Below are 27,011 nucleotides of genomic sequence, written 5' to 3'. Positions count from 1 at the left end.
TCCTACCGGCAAAGTGCAGATTGCAGTACTAAATAAACGTTCTCATTCGCATACCACGAAGGGTAGCAGAAGATACTAGTCCGTCTTTCCCACGCCTTACTTAATCAACCTCTGTTATGACCACGTTATCTCGGGAAGGATCACCACTACATACACTTTAGGTTTGCTGCTACTAAGTAGTGAGCATTGCCGAGCACCGTATCTACGAGGTAGAAATTGCGGTGAAGTACTAGAACGACGTTCCTGATCGCGCACCAACACAACGTTCGTAGCAACAAGACTACAGCAGGTCGAATCACAGATCACACACAATTGTAACACTGTTGATCAGCTTTTGTAGCGCATAACACTACTACACTTGTAACACAAATGGACGTGCAACTGAAGAAACCAGTTAAAACCAGAATTTCAGAGCCCGCAAAACACCGTCGATTCAGCCGTAAATCACAAACCCCCACTTTATCGTCGTGCAAATAGCAATAAATTACAATAATCACAAAAATAAACAGAGTTATATGCAATGTAACACTATGTAAAATAGCAATAAAAAAGCTGGTAGAGAAAGCACACTATCACCGTACAATAGGTCGAGCAAAAAAAAAAAGACAAATACAATACAAAAAATTTTTCACAAAAAACGTATTTTTTGGAGATTAACCAAAATTTCGACTACAGATTACGTAAAGATTATAACTGTGTTTAAATTTTTAGTGAGTTCAGAAAATATATCAATACAGTCCAGACTTGATATCCGAAGTTTGACTCACAAAAAAAACTAATACAATTAAAATCTATTTAAAAAATTGTGTAGTCTGATACCCATATTTAAAATTAAAATTAGAATATTTTCAAAAATATACGGTACCTATTTCATCACTTTTTTTAAATATGCATTAAAAAATCGGGATGTTTTCCGAGTGCTTATTTTTTCTGAACAATCCTAACAAAAAAAAATCAGAAACCAAAATTCCAACATAACAAAATTTCAAAGCAATAAAAATTTAAAAAAAATCAGAAACTCTAAAATTTCTGCATTCAAAGGTTCAAAAATGTAAAAGCTGAAAATAGAAAAATTCGAAAATATGAAATTATCAGAAATATACAAATTCAAAATTTAAAAAAACAAACGCAACAATTTTAAATCATAGAGAAATCTGTAATTCAAAATTTTGGAAATTCAGAAATCGAGAAAATTATTATAAACGTGGGTCTCTAACCGGAAATATGACTCAAAAAATGGTCCAAAATAATCAGATTTTCTAAACAGTCCAAAATCGATTATCCGAAGGCCTCGGAAAAAAATCACTTCGGATGATATTCGTTTTTTTATTTTTTTCGTTGTTTAATTTAAATTTAAATTTCAATGTCGAGCTTAAGTATGACCCTTAAACTACGCTTAAGTGATTTAAAATTTTTAAATTCAAGATGGCCTCCAGTATTGGAGGCCATTTTGCCTTCCTCACCTTACTGAGGAAAGGCTATAAAATCACTCGAAAAATGAACTTCTTAATTTGACCTCGTAGACCCACCTTCACGTATACCTATCGACTCAGAATCAAATTCTGAGCAAATGTCTGTGTGTGTGTGTGTGTGTGTGTGTAGGGATGTGGGTCTGTGCACCAAAAAATATGCACTCGATTATCTCAGCACTGGCTTAACCGATTTGGACCGTTTTGGTCTCATTCGATTCGTCTTGGGGTCCCATAAGTCCCTATTGAAAATTATGAAGTTTAGTAAAGTACTTCAAAAGTTATGCTAAAAAAACGACTTTGGCGTATGTCCGGAAGATTGTAAAAAGGGTGGTTTTTGTAAGAAACCCTGTCATGTTATACATTTTCAGAAAGGTATTAAAAAGACCTTTCCAATGAGCCCAAAACATTGAAGATCTGATAACCCTATCAAAAGTTATTAGCACTTAAGTGTTATTTATACACTTTTTGGAGGCCGGATCTCAGATATTTCAATGAAAATGATGTCCGGGTCCATCATGCAACCCATCGTTAGTTAGATAATCGAAAGACCTTTCAAATGAGCCTAAAACATCAAGGATCTGACAATCCTATCAAAAGTTATTGACACTTAAGTGTTATTTATACACATTTTGGAGGCCGGATCTCAGATTTTTCAGTAAAAATGATGTCCGGGTCTATCATGCGACCCATCGTTAGTTAGATAATCGAAAGACCTTTCAAATGAGCCTAAAACATCAAGGATCTGACAACCCTATTAAAAGTTATTGGCACTTAAGTGTTATTTATACACTTTTTAGAGGTTTGATTTCAGATATTGTGATAAAAATATTGTCTGAATCTTCCATGCGAACTATCGTTGTATAGGTTTTTTTTTATCAGACCTTGCCGATGAGCCAGAATTATTGATGGTCTGCGATCCATATCAAAAGAAATGAGTAATAAAGTTGATTTTTGTTAAACATGTTAAGGGGGAATGTTGCTATTTTTACTGAATGTATTGACTTTATGAATATGAGGAAGGCACCAACCACCTAAAGGTGGATTAAGTAACGTTTTTTTAATTTAATAGACAACCAACCATTTAAAAAGAAAAAAAAATCAGAAAAAAATCAGATAATCGAATTCGGATAATAGAAAATTCCGATAATCGAGGCTTCGGATAATCGAGTCTGGACTGTAGTTGGCAAAAATGACGACACTTAAAAAATAAGAATGTTAGAATGAAAGATTTTAAGAAATTACGAATTGAAGAATTAAAGAGTTTTAGGATTTGATTTTTTTTCTTCCAACTCACACGAAATCGGGAAAAGGGGTAACTTTTGTCCCTGATCACGAATCCGAGGTCCGTTTTTTATATCTCGTGGCGGAGGGGCGGTACGACCCCTTTTATTTTTTAACATGCGAAAAAAGAGGTGTTTTTTCAATAATTTGCAGCCTGAAAAAACTTTTCCATTTTCCGTAACTCGACTGTAAATTTTTTTGGAACATATCATTTAAAGGGAAATTTAATGTATTTTTTGAATCTACATTGACCCAGAAGGGTCATTTTTTCATTTAGAACAAAACTTTTCATTTTAAAATTTAGTGTTTTTTCTAACTTTGCAGGGTTATTTATTAGGCGTCATCCATAAAGTTTGTCACGCTCTAGGGGGGAGGGGGGGTCTGAACAATTGTGACATTGCGTGTAATAAGTATAGGAAAAGCGTGACAAAGGGGGGGAGGGGGGATAAATTAGATTTTAGCGTGACGTACTTTATGGATGAAGCTTTAGGGTGTAATAATGGCTGCAATTTTTTTAAAAACACCTCTTTTTTCGCATGTTCAAAAATGGAAGGGGTCGTACCGCCCCTCCGTCACGAGATATCAAAAAACGGACCTCGGATTCGTGATCAGTGACAAAAGTTTCCCATTAGGAAAAAGTTTCACGCAAATCGAAGGGGCCAATGCTGTGTGAGTTGGCGGAGAATTACCCATATATTGTTCATTTTGATTGTTTTATTTTTTAATTATTTTCTTTTAATTTTGAGATTTTTAATTTTTTTTTTCAATTTCAGAGTTTTTGAATCTGAGGTTTAAAGTTTTAATTTTTACATTTTGATTTTTTTAAATCATTTTATTTTTCCTCCAAGATTCTGAAGCGCACGCACCGTCACACGCGCTCATACCGAACTGTCAACTTCTCTTGAGGGGGTCACGAAAAGATTGCACAACTTTTTTGACCACGTTCCTTCCGAGCTCCGTACTTAGCTATAACCTACAATTTTACTGAAGATAACAAATCGATCGAAAAATTAACTCATGTTATTTATTTTCCAAAATAGCTTATTTTGACCTAAGGAATGTATGTGGTGTAGGGATAAACGTGGGTCCAGAAGGTCCCGGTGGCATTTTTTGAGACGAGATTTGTCTGATCACGCCTTCCGTCGGACGGGGAAGTAAATGTTGGCCTCGGTCTAACCTAGAGGTGTTAGGTCGATAGTTCAATCCAGGTGTAGGAGTCGTTTCCCTGGGTCCTGTCTCGGTGGAGTCGTTGGCAGGCAGTTGGACTAACAATCCAATGGTCGACGACAGTTCGAATCCCGGGGTGGATGGAAGCTAAGGTGTAAAAAGAGGTTTGCAATTGCCTCAAGAATCAAGCCTTCGGACTCCTAGTTTCGAGTAGGAATCTCGCAATCGAGAACGTCAAGGCAATGCTGTAGAGCGAAAAATTTGATTTGATTTTGAATGCATGTCGATTCGCATAAACGTAGAGAGCTTTATAGCACAACGAAAAAACTAATTTTACCATTAATTTTGCGACGCAAAATTCCACTTTTCTTGATATTTGAATATCAATAAAAGCTTATGTTTATCTACTAAAATGCTTGATTTTTCAGTAGCAAACATTAATCAAGATGTGTTCATGTAAAAAGTGCCGAAGTAACGGAAATTTCAAGGATATAAACTTACCGTCAGTAGGAGTGACTACGGGTCAAAAACGATACACCTCTCGTAGTTTCATAATAACAAAAACAATTTAAATAACAACGAAAACATTTCAACGTAGAGTTGCATTTAGTTTTTTTCCAACATATGATGGAATTGCATGAACTCTACCTTAAATGGACCGTTTTTGGACCAAAAACGTACCTCAACCTTAGACAGCTGCCAAAATGACATGATTTGTTCTAGGAATAATTTTTCTTCAGCGAAATCATCTTAAGATGTCCCCTAAACAACCCTTTTAAAATAATTAAGTTTCATTGAGAAGAACTTGAAAATTTATAAAATCCGTAAAAAATCACTTTGACCCAATCTCATCCCCCAGACCCAATGTCACCCCCACTGACGGTACTCAAAAGTTTCGATATCCTACTGAAATTTCAAAAGCACTAAAAGCAATAGAATTTGAATTTATCAAAAACATATACAAAATAATCCTTCTTTTGAAACCGCCTTAGCCTTAACGAACCTAGAACTAAAACTCTATTGATAAAATTTAATATACCGTATCCAATCCACGCTAATCTACACATACCTTACTTCTCCCTTTCTTGACGCGACGTAAAGTGTGCACTTCACCTTCAAGTTCTACAACGACTCACGCGCACGTTGCGGTTAACTAACTGGCAGTAAACAAAACGAGGAAATGCTAGTAATGATGACTGTACCACGCACATACCGGTTACTTACTATACTATAGCTGCTAAAGCTTAGACACTCAATAGCCAACTGTTTATACACAGTATCGCAGCTTAGCACGTGCATCGAAGGCAATTTCACTTTCGAACCGGTTCGCTTTAATGATCACTTCCACAAGGGGTAATTTTGTTCCCCGCGACTTATCTCGGAGATATCTCTTTCACTGAAGAGGGGAAGGCTATTATGCAATGTAACGTAACACTGCTAGACGGAATCAAGCTTCGGGAAACAAGGACATTTTATGAGCACACATTTTTTTATAAGAATTTAATCTAGTGCAAAAAGTAAAGCGGAAATACCACTCAACGAGATAGAATTGATCACGTTAACCACCTGGCTCAACCGGCACCGGCTTACCGGGATTATCAAACCAGAATAACCCAATCCAAAACCGCTCCGTTTTCCTTTGCCGGTCATTATCGACAGTGATTCCGGTGCGAAACAGCTGACCAAAGAGGAAACCCCGTCGTCGGCCAGATCGCGAATCAGTCATCGATGACGACGACGACGACGTAATAAAACAAAGAGCCTTGGCGAATGTCGCTGCCACCAAGTGGCACATGAACGCGGTCATTCTACCTGTTTGTGCTGCCCACACTTTGATCGTACGCTTGCCAGTGTTGGTGACCGTCGCTGGAACTAGTCACGTCGATCGCACACTGGATTGTGGTGTTTGGTTACGGTGAAGAAAGTCGTTGGGAATTGGGCCACCGTGCGTCTCCATTGAAATATTTTATTGACCTCTGATTGACCTGTTATTATACTAGAAGACATAGCTAATCGCTGTCCAAGATTGCCCTGTGTTATAGTTAATATTTTTCCTACATTTAGCAGATTTGAAATTGGTCATCAGGTATATGTTTGAAATGTGTTGGCACCGTGCGTCTACCTAACATCAAATTTCAAAGCTAAATAAATAAAGGAAATTCAGTTTTTTCAGAGCATTTCTCAAAATATACAAAATTTCGATAATAATTGGGCTTGGATCATGAACTTGGAAGGCTCTTAGCCATAAAACCCAACCAATACTAAATTTAAGATTTTTTAAATTTAAATTCCTAAATAAAACCTCTTAATCTACCACAGTGCGTTGCATCAATAGTTTGTTGGGGAACTAGTAGAAGGGCAACGCGAGGAGATGTGCGTGTACACAAGTTTTGAGCAGCCGTCGCAAACCGCTCAAACCAGCAGCTGATAAATTGATCCCTAGTGGAGGAGACACGCCGCACGGTGGCTTTGCTGATGGCCGACCTGACATTTCCTGATGTCCGGTGCCAAACGATCGATCAACGCGCCGCTTGATCACCTTCGAATGCTGCGTGACAGCGTAACTTAGGAGAAGGATGTACGAAACATTTTTTTTAAGATATGGTTGTTATGCAAACATATTTCGCAAAGTTCGTATAATTACAAAAAAAAAATATTATGAGAACTCAAGTAAATAGAAGCTCATTATAAAACTGATCATTTTGCTTATGATTGTCATCAAATTTAATGGAGTCTATGATCAATGCAAATAAATTAGAAATATATTTAAAATTATTAAACAACAATTCCTTTATCATAATTATGAGGATCTTATTCGAAACAAAGTTTCTGCTTTTTTTCAAACTGATCAAACATTTTTTCAAAATTCAACAGCATCTTAACTACATTTTCAATCAAGGAACTCAAACAAGTAATTTCCTTGCTGAACGGGCATGTCCTCCGGATCAAAACAGTCGCCAGTGGGCGCAGAAATATATACAAACAACCAAAATGGTATCGCCTGAGGCCAGCAGCAGCAGCCGATCGGACACAGCAAAACATGCGGTGATCTCTTACGCAAGGGTCACTGACATTGAATTCTGCGCTTCACGGATCGTTACGGCTTCTTTGCATAAGTGTGGGCTAAAGTTTTGCTTCAAGGAACCTTCAAGTTCAGATGATTCGGTAAAAGAGCTTATTTTGCTAATTTTAATTTAGCATTCAATTTAAATTAATTTCTATTTAATTTTTTATTTGATACAAGCCTTACCCGGCAAACTTCGTTCTGCCTTTTTTTGGTTTCCTGACGTTTCTTGCTTGTTTGCTTATTCAGCCTCCTGTGATCAAAATTTGATTTTACGTAACTATTCCCATACAATCTGCAGATTTTCCGGAATCGGTTCCAGAGTGGCCAAAGTTGTAACTTTTTGGCGTAAGAACCTTCCTTGGACTTTTACGAACCCAACGCAACAAAAAGCACCTCGATCCGACGTTCCGTGTTAAATTGATTCGCGTTCGAACAAAACCGTCAAAATCTATATATATAAAAAATTTCGACGGTTTTGTTCGAACGCGAATCAGTTGAAAACGGAAAGTCGGATCGGAGCGCTCTTTGCTGCGTTGGGTTCGTATAAGCCCAAGGAAGGTTCTTACGCTAAAAATGAAAACTTTGGCCACTCTTGAACCGATTCCGGAAGATCTGCAGATTGAAGAAGTAAAATAATGACAAGACGAAGTTTGTCGGGGTTAGCTTGTTTTTATATATATATAGTATGGTGGGTACGTTTTTCAAAAAGTTCTCGGATCAAGTTTTAGTATGGTTCCCCTTGTATGGCATGCCCATAGGGACTTTCATGCCAAATATCAGCTCATTTGGTTGTAAACTGGCTGCGCGCATCTTTGCTATGCAAAGATTCTGAATTCGACTAAATAATATCAGGATCGCTCGAAATGATCATTTTCCAGTTAAAAGAAGGTTTGCAATTGAATATTCCAGCCGTTTCTCACCCACGTGGTAGCTGCCTGACGTATGGCGTCGCCGTGTGCATCAAGCTTTCATAGCATGCTAAGGAAAATGTTATGCTTTTTCTGGGAAAACCGTTGATTCCGGAGACATCGGATTGTTTGCCAATGCGCCAGGTCTAGAGACAACGAATCCATATGCTCTCTTCGGGAAAAGTGTTCTCCAGACCATTCTCCTTAGGCCTGACCATACCAGAAGTTGGCGCGTGATTTTCCCAGACCTGTAGGAGCGTTTGAACAAAAAGTTCCAATTTCCCATAGTAATTCCCATGTAAACTTTAACCCTGATGCGCGCAGCCAGTTTACAACCAAATGAGCTGATATTTGGCATGAAAGTCCCTATGGGCATGCCCTACAAGGGGAACCATACTAAAACTTGATCCGAGAACTTTTTGAAAAACGTACCCACCCTAATATATAGATTATATTTTATATAGAAGATTGATAAATGTAACAATGAATCACAAAATAATAATTTCAAGCTTATTTTTTCGAAATTTCGAAACAAAACTATCACAAATGCTTTTTACATCATTACAGTAGGGTGCCCAGAATATGGGACCTTTCTCAACACCCCGCTCCACAAGCTGAATATTTTTCCTTGAGCTATTTTAGGACTCTGGGACAAATATGAGCAAAATCGGTCAACATTTACCCATTGATACTCGAAGGTTTGTATGGAAAAAATTGAAAAAATGTATAGAAACCCTAATTTTCTTACGGTTTGGTCTGCACGGTGCACTACACCCAAAGTTAAAGATCGAGGGGATAGTCCTCCCGAAAAGAAACGTGAGGAAAGTACCTACTATTTTGCGTGAGTAAAGACCTCTCGCGTGTTCATTCGTTCATTGAAACAGTTCATCCTATTGAGTGGCTTATATGGACAAATGACCGCCACTCAGTCACCGAACCATGGTGGTCCATACGGCAAAGGCACGGTTCAATAAGCCGAAGGTCTTGGGTTCGAGTCTCGGTTCCGGTACTTTTTTTTATGGATGAACTTTTTTGGAAAATGAACCCATGAGTAAAGTACTCTCGGTAATTTCGGGATTTATCCTCTCCGTCCGCACACAGTACCATTTTTCTACCGAACCGAGCTCTTTATCCTCTCGTATGTCGATGCCCAGTTCTGGGTGTACTTTAATCCAAATATTCCCTAAAGTGAGATTCTCATTGGAAATTTAATGCTCTACAAATTTGTACCAAAGCTGTAAAACTCGATCCTGAAAAGTTATTAGCGATTTAAAAAAAGTCATTTTTGTATGAAAAACATTTTTTTCACCAACTTTAGGCTAGGGTATCAATGGGTTAATCTCATCCAATTTTGCTCAAAATTTGCACATAAGCTTAAAATAACCTAAACAACCGTTTGCCGCTTGTGGAGCAGAGGGTCATTTTTTTCACCCTACTATACAGTTAAGAATCTATGAATATATGATTTTTTTTTCGTAAACTATGTTTTTTAATGATCCGTAAATGATCCCAAAATTTTAATTGGTAAAAAGATTAACATGTCCTTATTTGATTTAAAATTCATAAATAACCGTAAAACTAATCTAATCTAATCTAATCTAATATATCGCAAGCCAGTCCGATGAAAGCATGCTGGCAAGTCTTGTGATTGGATTACCCCCCAAGCACTTTTCTTGTCATTATTAATAATTGCAGTATATCCTAAAATGTATTACTAAAATTAAAGCGTTGTGTTTACCACAGAGAGGATTCTGAGAACGGATCACATTTTACAGAATCTACATTGACCGAGTCACGTAGCCCAGTGGTAACGCTTCCGCCTCGTAAGCGGTAGATCGGGGTTCAAATCCCGGCTCGGACCAACACAACTGGTGATCTTTTCCCTTCTGGATTCGATTGCTTAGTAAAGGGAAGGTAGTGTATCGTCACAAACTGGACCTTATCAAGACACCTTAGGAAGACAACCTATGGAATGTTAACATTAAGTTGATTAATAAACTGTCACTGAATCCGCTTTGTAAATGCCGGCCCCGATACTCTTCACGGGTGTTCCCCTCAGGAACAGGGAAAGATTTACTTTATATAAATATCAATTTTTGTTGCCAACAAAATCAATTTTGTAAAAAAAAAGAAACAGAAATTTATAAGGTTTACTATGAAACCTGATCAACTGAAAATGTCTATAAATCTGAAGATAAGTTTGAATTATGTTTGATTAACACTTAAAACACTTGTACCTTAGGAATTTAAGTTAACTGTTTACCTTCCTCACTTTACTGAGTAAAGACTATAAAATCACTCGAAAATGAACTTCTTAGTTTGCCCTCCTAGACCCACATTCACATATTCATATCGACTCAGAATCAAGTTCTGAGCAAATGTCTGTGTGGGTGTGTAGGTATGTGGAAAAAAAATTGTCACTCGATTATCTCCGGACTGGCTGAATGGATTTTAACTTTTTTGGTCTCATTGGTCTCATCCGTCTTGTGTTCCCATAAGCCTCTATCTATCAGAAAGTATTATCTAGTACTTAAACAGTGTTGCAAAAAAAAACCTTTTTGGTTAAGTTCCGAAGGATTTAAAAAGGGTGTAAATTGCCGTTTGGTTATACATTTTTAGAAAGGTATTGAAACGACTTCCAACAAATCTGACAACCCTATCAAAAATTATGACCACTTAGTGTTAATTATACACTTTAATGAAGATCTCAGATATTTTGGTGAAAATGATGTACGGATCAAAAGACGTGGATGGATGGATGCGTAATCAAAAGACCCTTCCAAAAAGTCCAAAAGATCTGACAACCGTATCGATAGTTATGAGTATTTGAAGTTATGTTTAGAGAACATTTTCGTGCATTGGAAATTTTTATTTTAACAAAAATAGACTACATCAATTGAATCTATGACATTTCCCCGAAACCCATATTACCGAAGGGACATTTCCCCGAATGCCACTTCCTCGAAAAGACACTTCCCCTAATAGTCATTTTCCCAAATTCCATTTACCCGAATTTCCCATTTCCCCTAATCGTCCACATCCCCGAATTCCATTTACCCGAATTTCCCATTTCCCCTAATCGTCCACATCCCCGAATGCCATTTTCCCGAATGAGCAACAATCCCGAATGCCACTTACCCGATTAGTCATATCCCTGAATAGTCATTTCCTTGAATGCCATTTCCCCAAACGCGGTCAAGCGGAAATGCCCGGTGATGGAAATTTTTATCACATCAAACTACATATAATATTTCTTGAAAGGTTCGTATTGGCCTTGAATGATCAACTTTCTTTTTGGCTTCATTCAGAACAGACGTAGCATTTTAGGGGGGAAGGGGTGTTGAAAGGTTTGGTACTATTCATTCAAATACAATGAATATTGTTACAGACTTTTTTATATATATATTCTCAAAACAAATACTTTTTTCTTATAGACATGATAATAATAATGCAATAGAAGTTTTGTTATTTTTTATGATTCAAAAAACATACCGTGCGATTTTCGTAGTACAGAACCCCGTTCACACTGATCATTTTATTCACATTGCTGGTTTGGGATTTGGCAAAAAGTATAATCAACAAAAACTTTAAATAAAATTTGTACCAGCCTTATGTACCTATTTGTTCGATTTTTGGGTTCTTGAACAAAATTCGAAAAAAGACAAATTTCCTTGCAAATTTCTCAAAAACAACATCTAATTATGCGGTTGAATACAAATGTTAATTGAACAAAAAAAATCTAGTACAGTCCAGACTCGATTATCCGAAGGCCTCGGAAAAATTTCACTTCGGATAATCGAAACTTCGGATAATCGAATCACGAAAAAAAAAGTTTTCGATGCCTAATTTTTTATTGTCGAGCTTAAGTATGACCCCTAAACTACGTTAAAGTGATTTAAAACTTTTAAATCCAAGATGGCGGCCAATATGGCGGTGTTGAAATATTGAAAAAATGCATTTAACTATTCAAATTTGACTAAAATGGGGTTGCAGAACTCAAATTTGATGTTTAAAACAAGAAAAAGAAAAAAAAAACGAAAAAAAAATTTTTGATCGTGATTCGATTATCCGAAGTACCATACAAACCTTCGGATTATCAAATTTCGGATAATCGAAACTTCGGATAATCAAGGCTTCGGATAATTGAGTCTGTTACAGTCCAGACTCAAAAATCCGAAGCCTCGATTATCCGATGGGTCCTAAAATTAAGCTTAAATTTGTGATATTATTGTTCACAACGATAAAGCTTATTTTTCTGAGTACAATGACCCTTTGATCGACCGCAAAGGATTTGAAATTGATTTTTAATTCATTTTTTTAAAATTCACTTCACGGCCCTTCTTGGCAGAAAAGCTCCTACTCGACAGCTTGTTCCAAGGGGACCATAGTTGATCCAACGAAAAAATTTTGTCTTGTCAATAACTTTTTTTGCATAAAAAATAAAAAAAAACGTTATCAGAAATGGTTTTTAATCGTGTACACGTTTCTTACCGTTGTTCATAAAAATTTGCAAAGGGCTTTACTACCCAATTTACAACATTTAATCAACAGCATACCTGAAAAAGCTGTTTGTTCGGTAAAATTGAGAAAGAAAATAACTGTTAGTCAAGGAAAAAGGCTTTAGCGAAAATGATGATTAGGGGATATGAAAATTCCGGAAAATTAAATTTTAAATAAACGGCAATTGGCGTAAGTGTCACTTCGGGGAAAAGGCATTCGGGGAAATGGCCGATTAGGGGAAATGGCATTCGGGAAATGATATTCGGGGAAATGGCATTCGGGGATGTGGCTGATTAGGGGAAGTGGTATTCGGGGATGTGGCCAATTGGGTACTAAAGCCCTATGCCAATTTTTATGTACAACGGTAAAAAACACGATTTCTGATCACTTTTTTTCATTTTAATGCATTTTTTTTTTTGACAATACGACATTTTTTCGATGGATCAACTATGGTCCCCTTGGAACGAGCTGTCAAGTAGGAGCTTTTCTGTCAAGAAGGACCGCGAGGTTAATTTTTCAAAATTGATTTAAAAATCCATTTTAAACTCTTTGAGGTCGTACAAAGGGTCATTGTACTCAGAAAAATAAGCTTTATCGCTGTAAACAATAATATCAGCAATCTAAGCTCCATTTTAGGACCCAATTAGGGGAAATGATTTTCGGGGGAATGGCATTCGGGGAAATGTCATTCGGGAAAATGAGCTAGCCCCCTTCAATTTGAGGAAGGCATCAACCACCTTTCGGTGGATTAAGTAATGTTTTTAGTGTGAAATTTTCCAAAGAATCCAATAATGCATTCCGTTTTCCGATTTGAATTTTCATTTTGATTGAGAAAAACCGGACACTTTGAGAATATGTAAATAAATTGATTTTTAATTTTTTACTGTGAGGCAAAGATATTGTTCAGTTATGTTATGTGTAAAAGTTAACTTGCATCTAGTTGTTCAATTGAGGGAGTTCCCAACCCGAGCATGGGTAAATAACAAGGGAAATGCGTAATAATACCTTTCTCTGGTATCAATACCAAATTTTGGTATTCCTGGACCCTTAAAAATTTGTCTTAAGGATTATGCAAGAGCAAAATGTGGTATTATACCAATTTAAGGTATTGTTTTGATATTGCAAAATTGCAGAATTTGTCAATGGTCGAACACCACATTTTGGTATTATTTTGGTATTAAAGTGTTTTACCAAATTCCTCTGAAACTACCCGAGCATGGGTAAATAACAAGGGAAATGCGTAATAATACCTTTCTCTGGTATCAATACCAAATTTTGGTATTCCTGGACCCTTAAAAATTTGTCTTAAGGATTATGCAAGAGCAAAATGTGGTATTATACCAATTTAAGGTATTGTTTTGATATTGCAAAATTGCAGAATTTGTCAATGGTCGAACACCACATTTTGGTATTATTTTGGTATTAAAGTGTTTTACCAAATTCCTCTGAAACTATGGGAAAATTTTGACCAATTTTGACAAAATAATTAATTTTGCGCTAAAATGATGTCTCAAAGCGAATGCTTTCATTGAAAACCGGAAATTTCAAACTTGATTTTAAACATTTTTGATATACCCCCTACAGAAATGACTTGAAATTGTGGAAAATTTTCTAAGTCAGGATGGCACATTTTGGTATTATTTTGGTATTAAGGTGTTTTATCAATTTCCTCTGAAACTATGGAAAAAATTTGACCAATTTTGACAAAATAATTAATTTTGCGCTAAAATGATGTCTCAAAGCGAATGCTTTTATTGAAAACCGGAAATTTCAAACTTGATTTTAAACATTTTTGATATACCCCCTACAGAAATTACTTGAAATTGTGGAAAATTTTCTAAGTCAGGATGGCACATTTTGGTATTATTTTGGTATTAAAGTGTTTTATCGAATTCCTCTGAAACTATGGGAAAATTTTGACCAATTTTGACAAAATAATTAATTTTGCGCTAAAACGAGGTCTCAAAGCGAATTCTTTCATTGAAAACCGGAAATTTCAAACTTGATTTTAAACATTTTTGATATACCCCCTACAGAAATGACTTGAAATTGTGGAAAATTTTCTAAGTCAGGATGGCACATTTTGGTATTATTTTGGTATTAAGGTGTTTTATCAATTTCCTCTGAAACTATGGAAAAATTTTGACCAATTTTGACAAAATAATTAATTTTGCGCTAAAATGATGTCTCAAAGCGAATGCTTTCATTGAAAACCGGAAATTTCAAACTTGATTTTAAACATTTTTGATATACCCCCTACAGAAATGACTTGACATTGTGGAAAAATTTCTAAGTCAGGATGCCACATTTTGGTATTATTTTGGTATTGAAAGGTTTCATCAGTTTTCTCTGAAACTATGGATTTTTTTTAAAATTTTTCACGAGATAATTAATTTTGCGCTAAAATGACTTGAAACCCAAAAATGTTAAAGCTGATTTAATTTTTTTTTGTGATATACCCACTAATATTTTTTTCAAAAACGTTGAAATTTCTCTAAGTTGGGATAACCAAATACTTTGAAAAATGAGTCAATCAACAGATTATTGAATTTTGGTGAATTTCAATCCAGTTTCATTTTAATAATACTTATTTTTCAATCTTGTTATTTTTCAGAAGCTTCAAGAACTTCAAGTACAGCCGTTCATCAATGACAAATGCATTCGGTGTGGTGAAGAATATCACTAAAAACAACATGGAATCATCAGGTGAGTAGATTTGGGTGTTGCATATGGATCATTTACGTTTTTTTCACTAACTGCAACTGCTGCACTAAAAATGGTATGAAAATAGCAAATTTTGGTATTACTTGTGCAAATACCAGCGACCAAAATGTGCTCTTGGTTGCCCAGTAATAGATGGTAAAATACCATGAAATCATACCAATATCATGTTTGTGGAAGACCACAGGAATACCAAAATATGATTTTCCAAGGGCGCGGGAATACCTAAAATTAAAACCATGACAATACCAAGTTTTGGTATTCAAGCAATGTTCAAAAATCCAGAAGACCTCAACTTGGTATTGAAATGATTTTATTTTGTGGTATTATTTTACCTTTGGAATAACATGGTTTGGTATTGTTGTGCCCTTCCACATACAAGCTTTTGGTATGATTTCATGGTATTTTACCATCTATTACTGGGCAACCAAGGGCACATTTTGGTCGCTGTTATTTGCCCAAGTAATACCAAAATTTGGTATTCCCGTGTTATTTACCCCTGCTCGGGAATAAATTCCCTGCGTGGATGTGACTCAAATTTCGGCCATCGGTCTTTTTTTTGCATGCAGAATCGATCACCAAATTATCAGAACGATCCGTGACTAACTGTAACAAATTATGTAGAAAATTTTCATGCAAAAATATAACATTTTCACGATTTTCAACGGTGCGCATCAACCAGAGCTTTTGCACCCAGGTTTTTGTTACAAACATTTTTGTATATGTATTCAAAACTACAGGAACTATAGATATAGTTTTTTATTCATCCCCTAAACTGTTATTATAGAGTTATAGAGATTTACAACAAAAAATTTCATTTTTTTATAATGAAGTTTTTTCAGGATTGGGTCCGTAAGTTCAACAATTTTGGAATAAAAAGACAACAACTTCCTTGGTTACTGTGTTCCCTTAAGCCGCGAAATAATATTTGCAATTTGATTTTTTGATAAGTTATTATCTATTTCATACGATAATTTGCTGTTTTTGTCAAAGAATAAACAACACTAAAAATTAACAACATTGCCCAAGACACAAAATCGTTCGGAACATCTCTTCCAAAGATAAAGATTTACTTTTATTCACAAAGCATTTTTATATGCTTTAGACAGCTGGAACAATGTTTCACCACAATTAAAAATAAATACAAAAAAATAGCAAAAAATTAATTAATTAATTAATTCGGTTTTATTGGTGAATAATCAAGATACAATCAGTTCTTTTGCAATTCATAACAGAGTTTTGGAGTTCCTTTCAGCTGTGTGTTGCATCATAATCCATTTTGGAACAATTATTTCTATAACTAAGGAACTAACAAGAGCAAGAAAAATTAAAAAAAAAACTTGCTAAAATTGCAAAGGAAAGGGGAAAGAAAGAGAAAAAGCTTATAACTAAATCACAGTATTTAATCATTTGTAGATGTGCTTGATCATCAGCTCCCCAAGGGCCAGGAATTGCTCCGCCTTGTTACGGCAAGTCCGGAACCGCGTCATCATCTCCCCCGCGAGAGCAAAGAACTCCGGCAGGGTAAAGAGATCTTCCCCGGTGACTTCTTGCTGGGCCGCATTGCCGCTACCGGCAGCAACCACGCTGGCAAACGATCGCCCCCAGCCAGGAGGGAATGCTGAGTTGTCCGCGGGAACCGTACGCTGCCCAGCAGCCGGCACGGTTACGCTCGTACTTCGCTGAGGAGGGTGGGACGCTGCTGCTTTCTTCTTCCTCTTTTCCTGCTCCTCGAGGTAGGTTTTCCGTGCGCTGCATCCACGGTAGTTGCTGGTATGGTTACCTCCACAGTTGGCGCACTTGATGCGCGCCTTGGTTTGTGCTGCCTCGTCCCCCAATTCCGCCTTGCGCGGCAGTGCACACGCCTCCGAGAGGTGTGTTTCACCGCACTTCACGCAGCGGGGCGGGAGGTTGCAGTTCCGCGAGCCGTGGCCAAATTTCTGGCAACGGTGGCATTGCGCTGCGTCCGTCGGGTTTTTTGAGTAGAACCGCCAGTTTACCCAAAAACCGTCCAACGCCTTAGTCCGCCGCAGGTCTTGTATTTTGACGGTGCCGCGGTCGAAGTACAACAGGTACAGTGTGTGTGTACCTGTGACCGTTGTCTTCCGCGAGAGGACTTTTATGTCACGCGGCGTTATTCCAGCACCCGAGAGGTCCTTCTTGAGGTCGGAGATCGGGCGGTCTTGGTACCCCTGCAAGACAACCTTAACGGCTGTCTTCTGCACGGGGTCAAATGTGTAGAACTTGAAGTTTTTGCTCTTCAATTTCTCCACAACCAGGTCGAAGTTCTTGCTGTCAAATGTGTAGACTTGCACTGACGACTTACCGACTTTCAGACAATATCCGAGGCCTTCCAGCAACTCGTCAATATCGTCCGCCAACGTGTCCAAAACATAGATTGGAGGTTGTCTACGTTCCTTTGGAGAATTGTTCGTTTTTGACGTCGACACTTTCTTCCGTGCACGTCCATCGTATTCGTCGTCGTCGGTGGAACTGCTACCGTCGGTGTTGTTGTTGTTTTCTTCGTCGTCACTCAGCATCTGGAACTCGTTCCTGATGGGAATGTTGGCGGATGTTGACGTGTTGGTCGTGGCACCGGAAGTACCGGAACGGGTTCGCACTGGTGATCTCGGAACATATCCGGGATGTAGTAACTTTTTGTCGATGCCTTCTGCGCTCACGCTCCCCTGCGCGATGGCGGTCGACACGGCGTTGGTTTGTTTACCTTTTTGCACACGGCCGGTAGAGGAACTTCGCGGGTTTTTCGAGGCCGCACTCGAACTGCCACGGCCACGGCCGGCCTTTGGCATGCTGCAGGAGCAAACTCGCGGGTAATTGCGGTAGATTACGGCGGAAAATTTCGAAAAAACGATAGAGCACTGAGCACTTGACTGCTGCTTGCTCTCGTGCGTACACGGAGGTGAGCAAAAAATTAACCGAATTTGAGAAGAGATGAAAAGTAATGCGAAAACTTCACAAAAAAAACACGCTGCAATCTCGGAATGCTCGTCACAACTCGCTGGGAAATCGTCTCGAGCTAAAACGCTTGCAATTGGTTGACCTACGAGAGAAAAAAAAAAGTCAAGTTTAGCAATACATTTGACCTATGACACCGGTCGGTGGCTGCTAGCAATCCAGCAAATGCCGGCCTTTCAAGCGGTTCTTTAGTTGTTATTAAATGAACATGTGCAATTCGATGCTGCCGCGGCTGATGCAGATCTTTATCCTCTGCAAATGGTTGAAAATTGCACCATCTCTCTAGCAGCTGTTAGGTTGGAAAAAAGTTAATTTTGATTATATTTTTTTGTATCCTTTCCTGAAATGCGATTTTTTTATTTCTTGTAAAAACAATTCTTTTTGAAACATGTTTCTAATAAATGTATCTTTTTTTCATTTGTTACAGATTATACCACAGGACTTGCAGCAGCCATTGAGGTAATTAAAAAATCTTCTCAAAATTTAATACATTCTCGTAGTTCATGAGTTCCCAGCTAAAAAGCACCCACCACACGCGCGTTCAATCGTTTTGCACCCTATAGCTTCACCCAAGTGTTTGAGTAATTGCAACGAAATGCAAAATCGATTAGACCTATCCCACTCAAATTGCTACCACCGTTTACTCTCATTTCTACAGCCCCATTCAGTTTGTGCCGGGACACGTGCCCTGGGAGTCGTAAATTTGCATTGAATGCAATTTAAAGCAAAATACATTACCCGGCAGCAGCTGAAGTCTAGGAAGCGGAATCTTCGACCCTTCTAGAGCGGAGAGTTTCCGTGGTCGGGTCCGGTGCTGGATTTTGTGCTAATTTATGGCACATGGCCACCACTCCGGTAATGTGAAGGGACCTTCGGCAGTGCAGAATAGAATCAGGTATACCACAAACACACATTGGGAAAAGGGTGCAAATCGTGGCTAATTGACCAACAAGTTGGAGTTTTGTTCCATGTTCTGTTTCGGTTAAGGGGTTGTGCAATTTTGTGCAAATATTTCAAATGTAATTAATTTGTTAGACAAGTGCCCCCTGATCTTAGACCTGTGACAAACAAGTGGCTAGCAAGACCGGTAGCGTGTTCAACGGAATGATTTGCTGTTGAGGGAATGCTGCAAAAGTTGGAAGAAAAGGCTCTCGATAGGCTTGTCAGATCTGGGTAATTCTCCGCCAACTCACACAGCAGTTGCCCCGACCGCTCTTCGATTTGCGTGAAACTTTGTCCTAAGGGGTAACTTTTGTCCCAGATCACGAATCCGAGGTCCGTTTTTTGATATCTCGTGACGGAGGGGCGGTACGACCCCTTTCGTTTTTGAGCATGCGAAAAAAGAGGTGTTTTCAATAATTTGCATCCTGAAACGGTAATGAGATAGAAATTTGATGTCAAAGGGACTTTTATGTAATGTAATGTTCTACAAAGTTGTAGAGGAGACAATTACAAAAATTTTGATATATAAGGGGTTTGCTTATAAACATCACGAGTTATTGCGATTTTACGAAAACAATGTTTTGAAAAAGTTACTTTTTGCGTTTGTGATGTTTATAAGCAAACCCCTATATATGATATATCAATTTTTTTTTTGTAATTATCTGCTCTACAACTTTGTAGAACATTATTACACTCTAAAAAATAACCCTGCAAAGTTAGAAAAAAAACACGAAATTTTAAAATGATTTTTTTTTCTAAATTAAAAAATGACCCTTCTGGGTCAATGTAGATGCGAAAAGTACATTAAATTTCCCTTAAAATGACATGTTCAAAAAAAAATTTACAGTCGAGTAACGGAAAATGCCAGAGTCTTAAAAACTTTTTTAGTGTTTTTCTCGATGAAAAATACGTTTTTTCGGAATTCTGAGTACGCCATCAAATCGGGCGTCTTATTTTACATAACAGTCCCTTTGACACCAAATTTCTATCTCATCACCGTTTCAGGCTGCAAACTGCATAGCAACCCAAACATAAAACAAAAAAGAAATCTATTGTTCATCAACATTGAATGTTTTGCTCACAACATGACAGCGTTCATTCAAGCACACTCTTCATTCAAAGTGCCAAGAAAGAAGCACCTTCTGACGAAACAAACCACCGCGGAGTAACCTCCCCGAGCACATCTTGAAGCCCACTGAAAAAAGGCTTCTTTTCTACGCGAAAAAGCTACCATTTTTATCTTGGTGTTTTATGTTAAGTTTGGTCAAACGCGATTCTCCGCTGGCTGCTGCTGCCTTGGCCACAGAAAAACCGCCACTAGGGGAAATATACCCATTTTAATCACTCTAAGCCGTTCGACCAATTCTCATCACTTTGCCGTTTTCCGCTATTAAATCAACATTTACAGCTATTTCAACAATGGAGAGATGCTTGCTCACTTTAATTCGAGCTATTTATAACTTTGGAACAGTCAAAAACACCTTTTGAAAGCCGTAATTCATGAACAAAGTGCTGATAGGCCGATAATAGAAATAGGCTTAAAAAGGGTATAGTTCCCCTATTGCATAAACCGTTTTCAAGAGAGCTCGCCAGCACTAATAATGCCTTTTTTCCTTAATTTATTCGAAAGATCTTCACCGTGCGTAAGCATGTGCTCCTCTCACACACACACAAAATGCCACTTCTCAGCATCAATTACAGCCCCACAAAACTGCTGCCGTGAGTTTGCAGGGGCCTGCCAGCAAATCATAATCTAACACCTGTAATTACCGCCAAATTACCATCGATAAATTATTCAAGCTCCAAACACACACTCACGTACGCCACTACTTGTTTCGGATGACTGTCAGAGTGTCAGGGGAACATATTCATAATGGCAGGAGATAAGTTACCCACTTTAACTTTCCTGACCACTTAGAGGGTACACGCGCGATGGAAATGTTGAAGAGTCTCTCTGGAAATGTTCTATTCCACGATTCCCGAGCAGGGGTAATTAACACAAAAATACCAAATTTTGGTATTACTTGAGCAAATAGCAGGGACCAAAATGTGCCCATTTTTGCCCAGTAACAGATTGTAAAATACCATGAAATCATACCAAAATCTTGTATGTGGAAGAAATGGCAGAATTTTACCAAACGAAATTCATAAAAAAAAATGTATTTTTCATCGAAAAAAGTTGAATAATTGTTTTGAAATCGCTGCTATTTCTCGTTACTCAACTGCCAAAAATCGAGGACTTGTTATTTTATGGGAATTTTTAATAACCCAGAAGGGTTATTTTTTCATTCAGAACAAAATGTTTCATTTTAAAATTACGTGTTTTTTGTAACAGTGTACCAATGAAATTTTAAGAGTTTACCAATGTTCTAAAAAGTTGTAGAGCTGACAAAACATAATTTTTGATGTATAAATGCCACATGTTTGCATGTATTCTTCACGAGCTATCAAAATTTAACAAAAAAAGTTTTTATTGTTGACAATTTTTGACAAGTTTTTCGAAGTTTTCATCCCTGAAACTCAATCGCGTGCTAAAGAAAGTTTTCTTTTAGAAATTTCAGCAAATTTTGCATAGTTATGACCCTTTGGCAGGGAAGGAAAACAAGAACCCGCTCTTTTTTTTTTGTTTTTTTTTTAAGCGGCTTTGGATATTTGTTGTGGCTTGGGCACTGCTCAATTCTCTCAAAAAAATATTTAAAAAAAACTGATTTTGGAAAACACAAAAGTGAAGCTGATGGCATCAAATCGATCAGACTTGTATGGGTGAACCAGTGACATAAAATGGCTTCTTTGGTTATATGAAAGGCCACCAAAGTTTGAGCCAGACAAAAAAAAAACAAAAAAAAATCTCAGAAATTGGCTAGTTTTGTTCAGAATAGCTCATTTATCAGCAAAAGAATGTTTAGCTTAGCCACTTTTTCCCAGCTATTCCGATTATAGAGTAGGGTGGGGCAAAGGTGCGCTCCTAATGACAATCATTCGATCATCGGTGACCAGAAAAAGTTTCGGATCCGATATATTTACCAAAAGGTACTCTTATCATTTGCGTGTTAATAGAATGAAGATGTGGGCAAACAAAGAGCGAACCGCTCAAAGAGCCGGTTCACTTAAAAGAGCCAGTGAATCATGGCTCACAAAAAAAAAACGCGGTTCTTTTTGAAACACCAGTCTTTTGAAAAAAAACAATTTGAAGATAAAAAGATTTTTAACATATTTTTTTGGATTTCAACATATAATTCATTGAATTTCTAACAGACTATACTATTTTTTTAGAAATAACAATGTAATTTCAAATATTTCAATGCTCATAAATTGATGCCAAATTTATTAAAACTGTCCCACGGTGTGATTTTTCATGTTATTTAGGATAAAAAAGCAAAAGAAACAGAGTTTATTTCCCAACTTTTGAGAGGTGAATAGACATATGTTGTTAGGGGGTATTCTATTGCAACATCCTCATCAATTTACATTGAAAGACTCCTAATAGAATTTGTGCCAATATTTGAACACCACATAAAAGTTTTCAAACCCATATTTCCAATTTTTACTTTGAAATTACTTCAAAAGTAAAACTGAATGGTTTTCTAACAAAATAAAAAAAAACTTTTGCAAATTTGATTATAAATTTGAGTATTTTAAAATGCATAACAAGGAAATCTTTCTAGTTCCTATGGTTAACACACAAGTGTCCTCGTTTTTAGTATTTTTTTTTCGAATATTTTTTTATAAAAATCTAATTAAAAAGCATAAAAACACACCATGCTTTAAAATAGCAATTTTTTAAGTTAAAAAAACGAAAGAGTCGTTCAAAAGAGCCGTTCATTTTAATGAGCGGGCGAAAAAGAGCGGCTCCTAAAAAAGAGCGGTTTTGCCCACCTCTAATAGAATGGACCTAAATCCACTTAAATCTCGGGAACCAGGCAACTGCCAAAAAAATTAAATGCGCCCCGCAAATTTTCTTTTGAGAAAACTGATTGTAAAAAATTAGGTGAGCATTTTCAAAAATTCTTTAATTAAAAAATACATTGCCTTCTCGTTGTTGGCAACATGACTTTTTCAAACATTTCTGGTTGCACAGAAGCAACAGAAATTCGACGCCGTTGTGCTAACATGTCGTACATCGCTTTTTGACGTTTCGAGAAAAGCGCATTTTAATGTTTGACCTTGCATAAAGAAAAACGAGAGCACGCAATGTAAACAATAACAAACACGTTTTGTGTGGTTGATCATTCTGTGCATCGTCCTGAAATTTGGTTTAATTTGGTTGCTGGAGTCCCAAGTCATAACTGAAAATGTTAACGTTAGTCGAGCTCGCTCCTGTGTCAAACGCTTTCTGACCTGGAATCCCTTTGGCCAAACGTCGGACTTACATCAATTTTAAGGCTGTGTCAAGATAGCACGACAAGATTGAAACTTCTTTCATATGAGAAGTGACAAAAATGCACGGAGTTTTTCCGGTTTTTATTGAATATCTCAGGATTGAAATCGAATTTTGCGGATCTGTGAAGGTCAAAATTGTGACATACACAAAATGGTGTTCTCTACTCAATTTGGTCTAAAAGTTAGCACGACAGCGACGAATAATTAAATTGTTCATTGTTGTGTGAAGTTCTTACCTGATTTTCAAGCATTTTTTTAGAAGAAAAATGAAGCTAATGCGATTGTCTATGATCCATACAAAAAAGTTTTTTTTTTGTATGGACTATTCGATGCCTCCGGGCTCTCTTGTAGGGTAGAGTAGTCATCAATGAGACACGGTGAACAATGATAAAATGGCTCTCACAAGTCGTAGTTTCAACCAATCAGGCTCATATTTTGGGGAAAGGTGTGTCTACAGGATACACGTCTGCCATAATAGTGGCTTTGGTTATGGACGCTCCCTTGCAAAGTTATTCATAAATGTTTGATTTTGGGGTGTAAAAGTAAATTATGACTGAAAATTACATTTTCGCTCATAGGCTGCCAATAATACAAAAAATAATATTTTTTCAAATTTCTTTCGTCATTTCATACGGCATGAGTTGGGCTACAATGGCCTTTCATTAGATTTGACCAAAATTAAAAATATACCTAGAATCCAGAGCTGTCTCATTGTTCCCCACTCTTTTCAGCCCATGGGTAACAATGAGACACTTAGATTTTTCTTCATTAAACTTTTCAAAATCTGTGGAAATCTTTCAAAACATGAATTGGAAGTGATTTTTGGCATATTTATTGAGTTTGAACTTCATTTAACCAAAAATATAAAGTTATTTGGTAAAATATATGGATTTTACAAAATTTAAATACTTTTTAGTATAACTTTTGTTAATTAAAGTTTCAAGTTGGCAAAATTGCTTTAAAATGTTCAAGGCAAGTCACCTGCAATGGAACAATACAAAAACATGAAGTTTTACTAGAAAAGTATTGATTTTCGTAGAGTGTCTCATTGTTCCCCACCTGTCTCATTGTTCCTGCCAAGTGCGTCTACAATGAGACAGTTGGATAGCTCTGACTGTAGAGGTCGGATCGATCTCATAATTTGGTCAATGTTAGAACACATTAAAAGAAAGAAAATGCTACAAAAAGCTCATTAAAACATGCTGATGAAAAAAATACAAAAATCGTTGAAAGTTAAAAACCAAAAGTGTCTCATTGATGACTACCCTACCCTACTAAGCTTGCTGGGATTCCTATATAGTTAGCATAAGAGAGCACAGAGGCATCGAATTTTCCACAGGCAGGGGGTTGAGCTTTCAAAAGAAGTATACAGTAGCCCAAAAATTACACAAACTTATTTTTTTCACGTTTTTTTTTTTAATTGAAATCACAGACTGTGTCTTTGCTAAAATGAACCCTATGAAGAACCCTAAAACTAGTCAAAAATCTGAATATGAGCCTTTTAAGTAGAAAATAAATAAAAAATAAAATAATTGTTTTCAAAGATTTTCCATTCAATAGTTGAGCTACCTATCCAATATTATTGTTACGTTGCCTCCCTACAATTATCACTCTCTAGGTTAGTAGCACCGCTGCCAGCCGCTATTTATACTAATAACATATTTTCTTTCTCCTTCTCTCTTTTCCCCCCTTCATTCGCAGATTCCACCCCCGTAGTTAAGGTCCGACCTTCCCCTCGCGATGAAGGGTTGGTTCGACGCGTTCCGAGACGATGGAGCCCCCACTCTGTACTCGTTCTCGAACCGAACCCCGGTCACCGGCGATGTCTCGATTGTGGCCGTCTGCGTCATGTTCGCCACTATCTATCTGGCATTTCTGGTCATCTTCCCCGGCGTCCGAAAGCAGGTAAGTCGGCGGCAGCACCAGCCCATTAAATGACCATCAGAAATTGCATAAGTCTTCTCTCTTCTGCAAGTGGGGAGGGTGTTGTACTCCTCTATTAGCCGGACTCATTACTATACTACTGCAGGCTGACTGTGGAGTTTTGGGGGGAGCTGAAGCACGACGAGAAGGGCGATTCAAATATCATGGCAAAAGATCCTCAGCCAACTCCCTGGTTGTCTCACGAGAAAACGAAACATGGTCAAACGAGGGTTGAACCAAAGCGCCACTTTGCGTGATGGCAGTAAGGGTTGAATGACACGGCATTTATGTAGTACACATTGATTTTTTGAAGGAATTAAATGGTGCACCCAATCCAAACTCCACTACAATTCAGTGCTGACAAAGCTTCTAACATCCATTTGCAGCTCTACTACAAACTAATGGTGAGATCATCTCACTATCTTTGCAGTCCTGCCAGAGAAATTTAGCGAAAGTGTGCACCAGCGAAAAGCATGATTGCATTCTGTCTCTCCGATAATCAGGCCTCGTAGAACACTGCTTGATTACCAACTAAAAAGCTTCGGTTTCTATCTCGGTGTACGTGTCTAGTTTTTGTATCCTAAATACACTCCACATCATTTTATGAGCTAAAAAATAGACCGACTGCAAATTTGGTGGGTACGAGGTCACATTTGATGTCAGAGCTGCGTCTTCTGACGTCCATTTGCGGAACCTCTGACAAATTTGGTTTGGGTGTCTCTGGATTGGGTGTAAAATGTAAGAATACACGGAGAAAAATTAGTTCCGGAAACCGTGAATAAGCGTTTTTGAAAAATGAGAAGCAAAAAGTATCACAAAATGATGTACATACCTACATTATACAGCTATGCTTCTAAAAAAATTGCAAAATATTGATGTATTTACAAAAAAAAATCTTAGCGTTTTATGTCTTTTTCCAAACTGTGGTCCAAAATTCAAAATTTCAAAAAGTTTAAAAGTGTTTTTAAATAGTTCACAATCAAGTGCAAGTTTTTTCAATGAACATTTAAATTTTCAGCAATATTTTTATTGAGCAATTCCAGCTTAAATCAGGAATTTTTCTATTACTTTTGTACCCGACCCTCTCCGATTTCAATAAAACTTTGTAGACATGTTATCCTAGGCCTATATAAACAATGTTTGTGTCTATGGAGCCAATAGTACTCGAAAATAATATTTGAGAAGGGCGTAAGGTATTTGAATATTTTTGTATTCTGCAATTTAAAAATTACTGTATCTCGAAGCCGTTGCGTCGTATCAAAAAGTGGTCAATGACAAACTTGTAGGAAATTGGACGAGCATTCTGAAAAAAATACACTGAAACAAAAATACACGCCACTTATATGAGATTTTTTGATTTTTGAGTCTAAAACTTAAATTTAAAGGTGATGTCACAATTTTTTTTCGTTCAAAATTTTTGAGGAACTAGCCTAAGATGTTACCAAAAGACTGACGAAAAATGCAGGATGGTATGTCTCTCCTAAAAAAATACAAAAATCATTTAATAAAACTGTTTTTTTGAAAAGTGGTCTAAACGTCGAAATTTTCAAAAACCGGTAGTGGGAATCGATTCCCCAGACAATTTTACATAAAAGTCTCCATATTGACCATTGTCCTATGTCCAATCCTTGGGAAGATACAGCGGTTTTAAAAATAAAAATGTTGAAAAACTGG

At 37.2% G+C, this 27,011-nt stretch overlaps 1 protein-coding gene across 2 annotated transcripts in view; it reads left to right on the top strand.

The window, feature by feature from the left end:
• The window catches only part of LOC120422787 (dual oxidase maturation factor 1), a 96,609-nt gene that overhangs the window by 62,242 nt on the left and 7,356 nt on the right, over positions 1-27,011 (top strand). Inside the window, exons 3-4 of one of the 2 annotated variants that reach the window (XM_039586325.2) lie at positions 18,520-18,551; positions 25,116-25,319. In XM_039586325.2, coding sequence (XP_039442259.1) covers positions 25,155-25,319 — 165 coding nt within the window. In that variant the 5' untranslated portion in view covers positions 18,520-18,551; positions 25,116-25,154. Of the gene's footprint in view, positions 1-18,519; positions 18,552-18,751; positions 18,988-25,115; positions 25,320-27,011 lie in introns of those variants that run through there. The other variant, XM_039586326.2, reaches the window with a different exon arrangement.

The sequence above is a fragment of the Culex pipiens genome, chromosome 2 (assembly GCF_016801865.2).
Source record: "Culex pipiens pallens isolate TS chromosome 2, TS_CPP_V2, whole genome shotgun sequence".
NCBI lineage: Eukaryota > Metazoa > Arthropoda > Insecta > Diptera > Culicidae > Culex > Culex pipiens.
The sequence above is the reverse complement of the archived record's forward strand: the minus strand, read 5'-3'. Positions and strand labels throughout refer to the sequence as shown.